This window comes from Panthera tigris, chromosome E2 (genome assembly GCF_018350195.1).
Source record: "Panthera tigris isolate Pti1 chromosome E2, P.tigris_Pti1_mat1.1, whole genome shotgun sequence".
NCBI lineage: Eukaryota > Metazoa > Chordata > Mammalia > Carnivora > Felidae > Panthera > Panthera tigris.
In genome coordinates, this window is record NC_056674.1 from 24642441 (window position 1) to 24657789 (window position 15349).

Consider the following 15349-nt stretch of genomic DNA (forward strand, 5'->3'; position numbering starts at 1 on the left):
CAGCAAAACCGTGCGCGCGCACATCCACCCACCCACACACACACACAGCACTTTCATAGATGTACATGCACACATATACACAGAAATGAACTTTCCTAGCATGAAACAATACCCTAACTTTCAAAATCACCAATTTTGCCTGTTGCCACAGTAACCAGGACCATTAAGTCCTGCTTCTAAAATTTCAAGAGCAGATGACATGAAGTATTTATGTGTAATTGTACTGTGTAAGCAGAAAGATCTTTTCTTTCATATAAAATATGAGTGTATCTCAGGTGAGATGGGTGTTTATATCATAATGCTGTCGGACAAATATAACCAAGTCCCTCTGCCTCCCTGGCTCTCCACCCCAGTGTGTATGTGTGACTTCCAGAAGAAAGTGGAAAGCAAGATGGCAAAGAGGGATCAGCCTCCACAGGAAGTCCCTGAACTGATTTGTGTTGTAGTCATTCCAAAGATCCTCAGGGGCTCAAGTCTATTTACTTCCCAAATTGAGTGGGTGGGATTACTCTTTATTTCAACTCTTAAAGCTGGAGTTCCTATTGTCCCCAGTGATTGGCTGGTTCCTGGGTGCCATTAGTCATCATGGTGTGTCAGCATGGAAGGGCCCAGGAATGAGGTCAGAACCCTTCATTTTGCAGGTGGAGATTGACAGGGGTCATAACTGGATGGTTCTGGACAAGAAGGGTATAGTCAGTGGAGGCCCCCCATGCTGCCTCCACCCCTAAAAGAGCCAGAGCCAGGTCTGGATTGGGCCATATTGATTTTTCCCTCATCCAGAGGCTTTCTGCAGATATTCTAATGTCATTTTCAGACCATTTTACTTCTGGAGACAAGGCTGTGCAGTTCCATAACTGGCAATGACCCCAAGTAACAAACACTGAGAATTGTTTCTGAGCACTATAACACAGGGCACCAAGTAAACTCTAAAAAGAAACCTTCAGTCATGTAGCATTCAAATCTCACATTCAGGACCAAGAGAAAGAACCTTATTCAATAAATAAGTAAAGTTTTGTGATTATTTCTGTAATCACATCTTTAATAAGCTTTCTGGGAAAGGTAGAGGTTTTAAATGTTAATCTACTCATCCAAATAATTCTGATCTCCTTGAGGGAAGAAATGATTTCAAAATGGTGGGTAATGTTTTTTGTTTTTTTTTTTTTTGGTGGGGGGGTAATGTTTTATTCAAGGGGTGGTTCCCATGCTGGGCACAGAGCCCCCACAGAAGTAGCCTTCCTCCAATGCCTGTGGGATAGAGGAAAAGATGGAAGTGGATGGATGAAAATTCTCTACCAGTAAAATACACAAGAATGAATGAATAAGTGAATGAACGAACGAACAAACACATGAATGAACAAACAAGTGAATGGTTTTAGAAAGGAGGGAAGGTTTGAGGGATAATCAGAGCCAGAAGATCCTGAAGGAAATGGGCAGGCTTTGGTTTCCAGGTCCAGGGAAAGACTAGCCTGCCTCTGCCTTAGCACATTCTGCAGGAAATCCCTTCTGGGCCACACCACATAGCACCATCTCCACTGCCTTCTGTTGCTGAAACTTGATTCAGCTGTGTCTGTTACCATGTCAGAAGGGAAAAAGAGAAGACAAATGAGAAATAAAATTATGATAATTTCCACTGCTTTAACAGTTGTGTTCATTTTCTGTGTGCCTAAGAAAGGAAGTTACGGTTCGCAGCTCAGTGACCAAGTCTTCTATGGTACAGCTGCTGGGCCATCTTGCTGTGACTGCATCCGAAGTCCGCAGGACATGGAGGGCTCTGCTGGCATTGGCCCTCCACCACAAGGGCCTGTGCCTGCCTCTTGTGGCAGCACCTGACCCACCCTCGACACTGCCATTTTTATCATAACAGCATCCTGTGTCTCAGATGACATCTGGTCATGAAACATTCCCAGGTTCTGTCTCCCTTCCCAGGGGCACCAGCATCTTCATGCACTGCTGGGTTTCTCTGAAGCTGCTCTCTATCCTGGTGGCCAGATTGTTTCTTACTTCTGCTGATAAACAAGGCAACAGGGCTTAATTAAAGAGTTCCCTCTTTGGGGGACAGAGCAACTACCTTCCCTTGATTAAAACGTTTGCCAGCTGTTTCCTGTTCTGGTCTCAGGTTGGCTTGAATGTTCAGGAAAGTCAGATACTTGACTCACTGGGTAATTATTTCTCCTTATTAAAAATCTCTTTTCCTCCATGTGATCAATATGCAATTACCCGTCATGATGTTGAGCTCTTCCCACCTCTTCCATCCATCTCCACTTCCATTTTGGTTTTGTGATCTGATCCCACCCCTTGAGATAAAGGAATGAGCCCTCTGTCTTTGGAGCATGAGCTCTCCAGGCTTGCCCTGGTTCCTCTGAGTGTCCGTGTCACCAGGGGAAAGCCAGCCAGGCTGTTTTCCAGGGCTCTCCTTCACCCTTACTCACAACACAAAACCCTCAGTTGTCTACACTTGGAGGACACCCTCGTAGCAAAGGCAGCACTAGGAGCCTCTCCACCTCAGAGATGAGTGTCTCCAGACACTCTGATGTCTCCCCTCCCCACCTCCTGCCCTACCTGCACAGATTTTCTGAGATGCTGGGATTGAGGGAAGATGAAGAGAGAAAACTTCAGAAAGCTGCACCCAGAAGGCAGAGCCCAGACATAAAATGTTTAAGAAGGCAAGAAAAATATCCATAACCTTAGAAATGTCTATGCCAGATTGCTTTTCATTTTGGAAAAGGCCAAGTCCACCCATCTCTGTTGGCATTCCTCAGCATACTTTTTACCTCTATGTCACTTTAGGACACAGAAAGTCAACAAAGAACAAAGCTACAATTGAAGGAATGGGTTTTATTCATCCTTTCAACAATGTATTGGTTGATTACTCTGTATCAGGTAAAGCTCTAGGTGCTGGGACTAGAACTTCTGTCTCATCTGAGTTTATGTTTTCAATGGATGAGAGCAGAAGTTCTGCTGACTGGGACACACTAAGAAGACAGAGTGTGACCTGGGTGACTGGAGCGGAAGGGCAGGTGACTCATGTAGTTTGGGTACAGGTAAAGAAAGCTCTCTGAAGAGGCTCCTCCCACCTGCCTGGTCCAAAAGTCTCTACCCCATCCCCCTCTGGAAATAACAATTTCAAGCTCAGGAAAGCTAGATGTAACCCTTGAGACCATTGCCAAAATCTAAGTAAAACCTCTAGTAAAGATTTTAATACCCGATAAAGCAGATCTTCATCCCCAGTAGGCAACAGGGGAAGCTATTTAGGTTAAATACCTGATTTCAAGTTGTTGTTATTGCTATTGCTGCATTTTTTTTCTGTTGTACCTGATAAAGGAGAGGAAAGCTGCAGTCTCTTGAAAACCATATGAGCAATAGTTTCCTGGAAGACAAAATCCCCAAAGACGTCTCTGAAACCGTCAGTCATATTCTGACTCATGTACATCTGCTGGGGGTGGGAGTTTGCTAAAAAGTTGTCAGGCAATTTAGTGATATGTATCCAAAGCCTTAAAAAAATACCTTTTCTTTGCATCTTTCCTTAATTATTTCCTTTAAATATATTCCTAGAAATGGAATTCAGCTTGCAGTGAGGTTCACTGTAGCACTGTTTGTAAAAGTGAAAGGCTAACCACGTGCTAACTGCCCATCACAGGGAATTAATTATGTCTGCTGGGGCCCTGCACACCATCCCACAAGGAGGTGGCATGACTGATGAGAAACCTAAAGTGGGGGAACAGCAGGAACCAGTCTGCCCCACTGTGATTGATTTTTAACTGTTCCTATAAACACAAATGAGTCCAGTCAGTTAAACATCAAAATGTTCAGAATGATTATCCCTGGAGGAGTGAGAATACAAGAGATTTTCATTTTCCCTTCAGTATTCTCTTAATTTTTAAACATCACATGATATTTGAATGACTTTTTTTCAGGTTAATTTTTAAAAGACAACAAAATAGTTGCCCAGAGAAACCCTCTCTCCTAAGTGCAGTCCCCACTCCAAAGTGGGTGGTAATTGCATTGCCGGGCACCCAGCAGGTGGCCCACCCTGTATTCAAGGGTCAGAGGTTACCTGGGGGTTAACTTGAGTCCATGGACCACAGTGAAGTCCTTGGGAAGGAGAGGGAGTCTCTCAGAGTACAGGCAAATGTGACTGTGAACTCCCCACACTGCAAGACTCCTGGGAGAAGCAGCGTTCTGTTCTGCTCCCCTTAGTCAAGGCCCCACCCCACCACCCAAGGTGTCCAAGGCCCCACCCTCAGTCCATTTATCCAGAGCCCCCTGACCCACCAGACAGTGGACTGTCCTCGAGCTATGAGTTGGGGAGGAGCGCCCTTGGGGTCCTCTGGGCCTGCTCCCTTCCACACCCCTGTCCTTGGTGTGGGGGCTGTTTCCTCCTCCAGCCCTCTCCTTCCCCCCATAGGAAGGATGTCCTGGTCCCTCCACCATTCCTCTGTGACTCTCCTTTCCACCACTCCCAGAGACCTGGCCTGGGGAAGGAGAAACAAATTGTTTTTTTTCAAGATTAGGCTTTCCCTCTTCTACCACTGCTATACTCCCAAACAGAAAAATAAGCTTTACAAAATTCAGTATTTACCTGCATATTTCCCATGTACTTCTCTCTCCCCCTGCCTCATCTCACTGGTCCATGGAGAGTCTGCTCCCAATTCACATTCACGCCACAGCTTCATCAGAGTCTCAGCTTTGCCTGCAAACAGTCACAGAAACACACAATTGCATGAATTAGGTAATATCTTCAAAGGGCCCATTAACATATAAAGGTTTAGAATCATCAGCTTAGACCATGCCTATGAAGATGAACTAAAGGATTTGAAATCTTCAGCCTTAAAAAAGAAAAACCTGAAAGTAAGGAAATTTTCAATAAGTTAAACTTCCATCTCTGGAATCAAGTGTAACTATGATTCAGCTCTGAATGATAAGGTCAACCAAATGGGTGTGTTGTGGAGTCCAGGAAGGACAGACACCCACACTTTCCCTGAACACATAGATGGGGTCTAGGCTCTGTCCCAGGGGGTTAAATCTTACATTTCCATGAAGCCTATCACTATCAGCAAATGTATTTTTATTTAAGCTCCAATCTTATATTGCATGTGTCCCTTTCCCTGGCTCTGAGCTCCTTGAGAGCAAGGCCTATGGTTTTTTCATCTCTATCTCCAGAGCCTTCTTTTAAAAGATGGGCATTCCACCATTTATTTGTGCACCTCGGCCCTCAGCATCCCTGACACACTGCCCTGCACCTGCATCAACATCCCAGATCCCCCACAAGGCTTGCATCTTTGCATCTGCCATGGCATCTTGCAGCCCTGGGCCCTGCACTCAGCAGACCAGTTTATGTGGCTCCATCTGTGTCTGACTCCTTCCTTGCACATGGCTCTAAAACCACCCCAGCCCTTCTTCCCAGCACAGACCTGGGGGAGCTGGGTTGCATATCTTTCCTGATATCCAGGTGCCTTCCATCCTTCTTTGCAGCTGTTTGCTCATTTTTCTGGATGCTTCTACACCTCCCAGGCCAGTCCTGTGATTCAGGTCATGCTCCTCTCACTCTGCCAGTGTGGGCAACAGAACTGCAGTGTTACATGGCTTTGGGCATTACTTCCACAAATGGAGCCATTGTGCACAGCTGTATCTGTGTAAAACAAGAGTTCCCTGCCCACAGGATGTGGGGGCCCTCTCTGTAATTCTCTTTCATCTCCCATTCTTTCAGAAGTTTCATTCTTGCCCATGAGGACTTTCCTCTCATCTGTGGACATTAAAAGCTGGTTAGAAAGTTCTATTCAGTGCTGCCTGCATGTTAATGCTTCTAAATGGTCTCATTCTGATTCCTCTTGTTGTGAAACAAATGCCCGGGTGTCCCCCTTGCCCAAATTAACTATGCAATCTGCTGGCCATGCCTCAACCTCCCCAGACAAGGCCTGTCCTATACCATAATTAAAATTTACTGTATTCTTGGCTTTGTCATCTGGACCTTTCCATGTGATAAGAAGCACACAATTCTGAATTGTCTTCAAAATTGCTGTAAAATTGTGAATTATGGCGATTACAGTCAAACTTCAATTATTCAGATGTGCTAGGGGAACAGGACAATTTTGAATGAATGAAGAGACTTTACAAAAAAGTAAGTAATGCATAAGGAGAGTGGTTAGATTTCAGAGTACCCCATTTCTGTCACAGGACACTCAGCCTCACACTGCAGTAGAGAATACAAGTAGCCCACCTTGTAGGAAATCAAGAAACACCCAGCATATCAGCTTCTTCATAGAGCAAGATGAAAACATTCTGCAGGGGGTGGCCCCTGTTTCTACTGTGAGCAAACCCCATAGTTATGCCCATGTGAACCACTGAACAGAAATCCCATCAGTCAGAGCAGTAATTTTCTGGGAGGCAAATTTAAATGCATGCTATCTTCTTTCTTACGAGATAACCAAACTAAAGGTTAACTTTCACTTACCAAAACCTTGCCACATCTCAGCCAGAGTGTCACCCTGTCTCTGCCTGCAACTCGCCTTCACTCTAGGCAAGGGTGCTTTTAAAAGCTTCTCCACTTAGAGATCAGAAGTATTAACATGCTCTGCAAGCCAAAATGAGCCCAAGAAACTACACACTTGCAAATATCTATTTTCAAAATGTTTACACCAAGGGAAATGTTAAGCCAGGTTCCCTAATTAGAACAAGTATCTGCATTGCGAGTAAGATGGGTTGTGACCACCAAGCAGAGAGGAAACCAAAGGCAAGATGACATGTGACAGGCTCCAGGTGAGCAAAGGGCAAGCCAGCCCACATCTCTTTTAGTTCTTTAGGCATTTAATCAACTGTAAAAGCTGCTGCCTGCTGCCTCTTCTCCCAGTGGTCTCTCTATTATCACTAAAATAATAATGACAAATTGGGAAAGGCACAGAAGACAGGCAAATGTGAAGCCAAGTGTTACAGATAGCAACAGGAGGTGACAGCCAGCAGCCCTCAGGCACCAGGAGGAGCCAGGATGGCACTGAGGGCCTCCTCCCCAGGGAAGCAAAATCAGCTACCTGCCTACCAGGAAGTGGGGATGAACCAAGGAGGCTGCAGGATGGTGCCAAAAGAATCCAACCCCAAGCTGAATCAGCCATAAAGGATCAGCCTTGCCTTGTTTCTAGTTGAGAAAGGACAAAGGCAAAGCCCTGCAATTACAGGGAAGGAGTTTTAAGATAGCAGCAGAGGCCTCCCACCTTGGGCTTCACTGGGACAGTTAAGGGAAACTGCCCTCTGCAGTCTGGCTCACCAGGATCACTTTTAGATACCACCACTGGACTAAGTATTCAGGCCTCAGCCCTCTGAAGCCATCCACCAGTCCCCTGACTTTGGGGTTGTAGATTCTTTCTAGCACCCAAATTCCAGAATCCTCTTTGTCTCATCAGCTCATAGGTTATCCTGCAGAAAATGATGCCAGAAAAAGACAAGTCCACCAAATGCTGGAACTCCCTGGGGCTCCAGCTTCTTAGGCACTGAATGTTTCATGTTTGCTTTTGTGACTTCATTCATTTCCATTGTTCTTAAAATTCCCCTCCCTGAAACTCTTTACCCAGACCACCAACTCCTGCTCATCTTTCATTTCTTCAGAGACCACCCTGCACACCATCCCTCCTCCCCCATCATGATTAGATGCCATACTGTGCACTCTGTTTCATCTTCATGACATTTATTCCTTCTATTCTTCAATAAATATTGAGCATCAACTAGTAACAGGTACAGAGGTAGGCACTGGGGATTCAGCCACAATCAAGAAAAAAATAGTCCATGCTATTGGTAGAGGGTATCATTGACATTGCATAACAGATATTTTATTACAATATTTGATATTTACATGCTAGGAAAGAAAAGTACCTTGAGCTATGAGGAAATGGTATGCAAAGAACCTGAGGTGAGGCAATTGGAGTTAAAGCACTACAAACAATTACACAAATGCTTTTTCTCCCCAGCTCCAACCCCTCCTGACAGTACACAGCCAAGGAGTCAGTGCCCTGGAACCTGCAGCTCACACCAGGGTGCAAGGGAGGAGGCAAGGGGGCCCCTGCAGAGGCCATCCTCAGCTAAGGAGGGGAGTCTAAACCTTGGCTTTCTCTGTCCTTCCTCCCCAACCATTCCACAATTCATTTCTCATAATTAATTTGACAAGTGAGAAAACTGTTTTCAAAGTAAACAAAATAAATCAAAATGGTGCTAACTTCTCTCAGTAATGTCCTCCATCAATCACAGATGACTCAGGCTTTTTAAACAGAAAGACAGAACGAAAGCTTTAAACTCAACAGCTCTCCCAACTCTGTAGTATTAAGGTGTTGGAATTGATTTGTCATTAAAGAGAAAGCTACAAGTACTTTATATGCCTAGAAGGAGGGGAAAAAAATCAATGTTAAACTGCATAACTGGGAGAAGGGTGAGACAGTAGAAGGGGGTAAATTCCTTATTGATTCAGGAAAAACAACAACAAAAATAAAAAAAAGAGTTGAACACTCATTTAATCCCTCCGTGCTGCACAAGGCAAGGTGACAACACAGGAGAGGAATGCAAGTCTGCATGCCAGAAGTGTGAATTCATCAGCCACACACCCCGCCCCACTCCCTCCTCACACCCAAGGGGTGTGGAGGGAGCCTGTCTGCACCTGACTCTCACCAAGCGCAAAGGACGGGCTGGAGCTGCATTGTTTGCTGCAGAACCAAAACTCACCGAGGGGAAGTGGGAAAGGGACGATAGCAAGTTAGGTCCCCCGAGGAACAAAACAGAGCAGCTTGAACCTTCCAAGTCAGGAGTCAGGTGCTTGCCTCCACAGTACCATGAATAAAGCTTTGCTAAGCAAATTTAAAGTAAATATGGGCTCCTTAGTCTTTCTATAATAATAAAAAAGACAGTAACAGAAGTTGGTAAGGATGTGGAGAAAATTGGAACCTTCATACATTGCTGCTGGGAATGTAAAATGGTGGAACTGCTTTGGAAAACCATTTGGCAGCTCCTTAGCTCTGAACAGAGATACCATATGACCCAGTATATGGTATATATCCAAGAGAATTGAAAATAATTGTTTATATAAATGTTTATATAAAAACTTACACATGAACGTTCATAGTAGCATTATTCATAACAGTCAAAAAGTGGAAACAAGTATCCATCAACTGATAAATAAACAAATTAAATGTGGCACTTCCATGTAATGGAATTTTATTCAGCATTAAAAAAAAAACCCACCGAAGTACTGACCCTTGTCACTGTGGTGACCCTTGAAAACATTATCCTCAGCGGAAGAAAGCAGATGCAAAAGACCACATATTGTATGGTTCCATTTATAGGAAAAGTCCAACACAGGCAAATCCAGAATGTAGAAAGTAGATTAGTCATTAGCAGGGCTGGGGAAGGAAGGGTGGAGAGTGACTACCTTTGGGTGGAGAGGGACCAAGGGTGACTACTAAGGAGTACAGTTTTCTTTTGGAGGTAATGAACATCTTGGGATTAAAGCCATGGTACAACTTTAAGAATGTACAACTTTAAGAATATACGAAAACCACTGAGTTGTACACTTTGAAAGAGTGAATTTTATTATATGTGAATTGTATCTCAATAAAAAGAAAGAATATCTGTGATAGGAGCGGTTACCCTATTTGGCAGATGTATTTTCTCATCATCTTAAATATAAATAATGCAGCAAATACAAATAAGAGATCTGTTTAATAAAGCAAGTCCAATTTAGCCCAATTTAGCAACACCTTGAGGTGGATAGTTTAAAGTTAACTAAATGGACTTGAAAGTGATAAAGGTGAATTGCTTTTGAAGATTTTCAAGTACCAACCTTTTTTTACATTCTATATGGCTTCTAATCACTGTCCACATTAGGAAGCGTGTGGGCTGAACTGTATCTCCCCCAAATTCTTCTGTTGGAGTCCTAATCCCTGTACCTGAGAATGTGACTGCATTTGAAGATAGGGTCTTTAATGAAGAGATAATGAAGGTAAAATGATGTCATATGAGAGGGCCCTAATCCAATATGACCAATGTCCTTACAAGAAGAGACTAGGGAACAGACAAGCAGAGAAGACCATATGAAGATACACAGAGAAGAAAATCATCTGTAAGTCAAAGAGAGAGAGGCCTCAGAAGAAATCAACCTTGTCAACATTTTGATCTTGGACTTCCAGCCTTCAGAAATGTGAAAAAATAAATATCTGCCGTTTAAGCCACCCATTCTGTGGTACTTTACGGCAGCCATAGTAAGCAAATATAGGAAGTATTAATGTATTAAATTCAGTATCTGACTCCCTTTAAATTATAATTATCATATGCTGAAGCATATAATAGAGAACTAGCAAAGAGTGAACCAACCACTACCAGGGTTTTTAATCCTATTTCCCTAAATCCTTAATGTAACATTGAACTCTACGGAGGCTTTTTTCTCCACAGAGGTAAAACTGAAATTCTTTCTAAAGCAATGGAATATTTTTTTAAAGCAGCTTGCAAATTCCACTGATGCACAGAAGGTAAACATTGGAAGATTACTGCCCAGAATTCTACAAACATGATGTCCGCAGGCTATTCTGCCTGGCGCCTTTGAGGAAATGAATTTTGTGAAACTTCAGTCATTGGGCTAATTCATGGGAGGATCATTTGCCTCATGACAGATGTTTAAGGCCAAGAGGTACAAAAGCAATAGCCTAATAACAAATCAAACTCAGAATTCTTGTCCCCCATGCAACTCCAGAGAATAAACTCCTTGAGGGTAAGGGCAGTGGGTGAGTAAAGTAATAAACACCTCTATGCTTCTTTTGAAAATCCCACCATTCCCAACACTTAACACAGGACCAGACCAAAAATAAATAAATAAATAAAATCTCAGCACATATTTTCACATTCACTTATTGATGACAAACATCAAAATAGCTGCCATTGTCCACACCAAGGAATCTGAATATTCTTAAACATATTTACTGGCCACTTATAACAAAGGCATTTAAAATATCTCAATGTTGTTTTTAACCTCTGTCAATCTGATAGGTTGAAAATGTTTAAATGTATGCACCTTGTAGCAGTATAATTCACAATAGCCAAAAAAATGTAAACAAACCAAATGACCATCAATGATGAATGGATAAACAAATTGTGATATATACATACAATGGAATATTATTCAGTCATAAAAAGAAGTAAAGTATGATACATGCTACAACTTAGAAGAACCTCAAAAATACTATGCTAAGTGAAAAAAGCCAGACACAAAAATCACATGTTGTGTGCTTTATTTATTTGGCAAAATAAATATTTGACAGAATTGGCAAATCCAGAGACAGAAAGTAGATAGGGCAAGGGAGAAACCTGGAGTGACTATTTAATGGGTATTTTTCTTGGAGTAATGAAAATATTTGAAACTAGAGAGAACTGATAGTTGCACAGCATTGTGAATGCACTAAATCTCATTGAACTGTACACTTTAAAATGGTAACTGTATGTTATGTAAACTTCAACTCAAATTAAAAAAAAACTATATCCCAGGTGCCTGGGTGGCTCAGTCGGTTGAACGTCCAACTTCGGCTCAGGTCATGATCTCACGGTTCGTTTCAGGAGTTCAAGCCCCACATTGGGCTCTGTGCTGACAGCTCAGAGCCTGGAGCCTGCCTTGGATGCTGTGTCTCCCTCTCTCTCTGACCCTTCCCTGCTCACACTCTATCTCTGTCTCTCAAAAATAAATAAACATTAAAAAAAATCCTTAAAAAAATTATACCCCCACCAGTGCAGGAGGATACCTGCTCCCCCACACCTTCATCAACAACAAGGTATAATCTCCCACAGCCTTTAATTTGGAGCACATAAACAAAACCTTGGAGTTGTACATCCCCTTTGATGCAATTTCTAGTTATTGGAATTTATTCTAAGGCAATGGCTCCCAATTGAAGGCAACTTTTTCTCCCAGGGAACATTTGGCAATGTCTAGAGACATTTTTGGTTGTCACAACTGGAGAGCTGCTACTGGCATCTAGTAGAAAGAGACCAGAAATGCTGCTAAACATCCTACCTTGCACAGGACAGCTCCCCTCAAGAGACTGTCCAGGCCAAAGTGGCAATAGTGCCAGGGTTAAAAACCCTGTTCTAAGAAAATAATCAGACAAGCACACAGTGATACATGGGTACAAGTGTTCACTTTAGCATGTTCACTATTATCTTCATATAATAGTGAAAATGTATAAATAACTTAAATGTCTACCAAGAGTAGCTAAATAGGTGCGCCTGAGTGGCTCAGTGCGTTAAGTGTATGACTCTTGATTTCCGCTCAGGTCGTGATCTCATGGTTCATGGGATTGAGCCCCACATTGGGCTCTGTGCTGACAGTGCAGAGCCTGCTGAGGATTCTTTCTCTCCCTCTCTCTCTTCCCCTCTCCTGTTCATTTGCGCACACTCATGCTCTCTCTCTCAAAATAAATAAATAAACCTTTATAAATAATAAATAATAAGAATAATTGCTTGGGTACCTGGATGGCTCAGTCAGTTAAGCCTCAGACTCCTGATTTCTGCTGAGGTCATGATCTCATGGTTCATGGGATTGAGCCCCACATCTGGTTCTGAGCTGACAGCACAAAGCCTGCTTGGGATTTTCTCTCCCTCTCTCTCTGCCCCTCCCATCCTGGCACACTTTCTCTGTCTCTCTCAAATAAAAAAAAAACAAAACATTTTTTTAAATAAATAAATATAATTGTTGACCAGTCAAAATGACACTACACATTTGACCACTCATTTCACATGTCAGTTGTGGGCAAAGTTGACTTGCTTTCTGTCTCAGCTGTATTCACAAATCTGTAGCTCCTAGAGCTCCTAGAGTCTGGCACATACCATGTGCTCAATGAATCTTGGATAGATGAATATATCTATGAACATCCATTAAATTTCAAAATTTCAAGAGGAAGTTTAGTACGATGAAACTACTTCCATTTCTAACAATTTTTCATAATGTTGCTTACAATATAATTTTGAAGACTGCTAACTGGACATGTTAGATGCTTTTATTGAACTGCTTTAGTTGTTCTGAAGGTCTAAATCCACTTAGCTCTTTGACATAAAGGACTTACCCAAATATATCCAAACCTACTTGTGAAATTCAAATGATAATGTTCAAGCACAGCCACAGGTGTTGGTGGGCCACTCCTGACCCAGTTATCGAGGATCTGTCTGCATTCAGGTATAATAAACAACAGGCTCTTTGATATCTATCCAGTAATTCTCCAGCGGCTGACATTGACTGGCTAAAGCCCCCGCGTGTGTGTCAGTAGGGGGAAGAAACAACCCAGTGTGTCAATGATTAATGGAAAAACAATCCACTAGCTTGCTATTTCCAAGCTACTGGAAAGCTACTTCTCTCTTAAAGGGTCTTAATAACAACAAACATCATTTTCTTTGACTCTCAGATTGGGAACAACAGAAGAGCAAACCCAGGAACAATTTTTCATTTGACACAACAGTTTCTTGTATATTGTTTTAGTTTCTCTATGTCACTTCTGTTCTCCATGACTCCTGCTTTGGAGCAGTTAAATAAGGAATGTCTACCAGAGTGCAGTCCTGTCTAGCCATACATAACATCGGCCTGGCAGGACTTGGATGAGAGGAAGACTGTGAAGGGAGAGGCTCCTCTCCCACCTGGCTGCCTCACCCGTCTCAGAGACACTGTGGGTGGGAGATCCTGTGCCAGACAGAGGGACCTGCAGCCTCTCAGCTCCGGGCATGCCAGACTTGGGGTCCCAGGGCCAGGTCTTCTAGGTTTTTACAAAAAAAAAAAATGGAAATTCTGATTTTTATGTAAACTCCCATTCTTTTTTTCTCTTAGTTGCTAATTAGATTTTTTAAACACTGTGTAGGCAAAAAACAAACAAAAAAAACATCTGTAGGCCACCAGTTTTCAGTCTCAGCGTTTTACCTTAAGTTTGATGTTGACTTCAGATCTTTCTACTCCTAACAAGTCACCTGAATAAATTGCTATCCTAGGACCTTTTGGGCTTGAATTCATTTTCATTTTTATCTCCTGAGTTTCTTAACACACTCCAGGGCAGGAAGTGGGCCAGGGGTTTCTTAAGACCAAGTCATCGTCTTCTCTGGATCACTTCTGGTTTTGAAAGTCACATTAATTACACTCCCGAAAACAATTTTCCCCTCTAGTCAACTGGATAATAGAATTCCAGGCCCTATTCCTAGAAGAGGTGCTTAAGAAACCATTAGTAGATTATCATGATGTGGATTCCCTTACCTCACGTTACCCCAGATTCCAACAAAGATGGGGCAGCCAGTGTAGATCTAAAACAGCTTGGCAGAGCAGGAAATAAATGACTTCTCCTCTGAGCTTGGCACAGAGGAATGATGTGTTGGTCTAATAGCCACTGCAGATGCTGGCTATTGCCCAGACTGTTGTCCCTCCCCCAAATGCCTGAGGCCCCTGCTGTCCCTTGAATTCCTCCCCACCCCAAAGTTTCTTATACCAAGCACACGGAGAATGCTTCAGACTCCCTCTCCATTCAGGAGAGACTTCCAGGGCACTAAGTAACAAAATGAACCTCCCTTTAAGCTGGAGGAATTTGATATGATCGTTATACACGGTACACAGGAGCCAGTTCCATTCCCTGGAACAAGGTGGAATAAAGACCCATGACATCTGTCTTAAGCCATTTCTACTTTCTAACTTGAAGCATCCAACAATGAAGCAGAATGCTTTACAAGTGGTGAGCTCCCCATCACCAAAGGTATTCAAACATTAACTGTCTGCGCAGAAGTCTTTTTGACAGCACAGCCAAGTGAGAGGCTGGACCTATGGCCACTTAACCATTACTTTCAACAACAAAGCCTTACACTTGTACCATGTTTGTTGGAAATAAGTCTGTGTGCACATGCCATCTTTCTTTTAATCCTTACAAAAATTCTAAGAAGTTTTATAGCCTTTTTTACAGAGGAGTCTGAGCCTCCTACCGTGTATCTTTCCAGGAGATTCCTTTATGTTCATTGCTTAAGGCAAAGCTGTCTGAAAGGACAGAAATAGAGTCATCCTGGAGACCCAGGAGCAGAAACCTGGATTCAGCATGACCCTTGGAATGAGCAAAATCCCATTTTCATTCTTCAGTCATCCTGCTCAAGAACCAAATTCTTGGGAGTTTGACTGAGTATCTGTAGCAATTCACAGATATATCTCTGGGAAGACCCTCCCAAGATCACAGGAAAGGAGCCAATGATATCCTGATTTTACAGAGGAAGATTAAGTGGTTGGGCCCACAACTTGGCAAGACCAGGAATAACATGGTCCCCAAGCTGTCCTAACTCAGAAAAGGAGAATTGCTACCTTACTGGCCTGGACCCTCAGGAC

General features: G+C 42.8%; 1 protein-coding gene across 4 annotated transcripts in view; it reads right to left on the reverse strand.

Moving 5' to 3' along the window:
* The window catches only part of SHCBP1 (SHC binding and spindle associated 1), an 80304-nt gene that overhangs the window by 23642 nt on the left and 41313 nt on the right, over positions 1–15349 (reverse strand). Inside the window, exons 13-16 of one of the 4 annotated variants that reach the window (XM_042969705.1) lie at positions 4580–4690; positions 4273–4472; positions 3313–3367; positions 1152–1567 (exon numbers count right to left, since the gene is read on the reverse strand). In XM_042969705.1, the coding sequence (XP_042825639.1) occupies positions 1290–1567; positions 3313–3367; positions 4273–4472; positions 4580–4690 (644 nt within the window). In that variant the 3' untranslated portion in view covers positions 1152–1289. Of the gene's footprint in view, positions 1–1151; positions 1568–3312; positions 3368–4272; positions 4473–4579; positions 4691–15349 lie in introns of those variants that run through there. The other 3 variants (XR_006211952.1, XM_042969707.1, XM_042969706.1) reach the window with 3 other exon arrangements.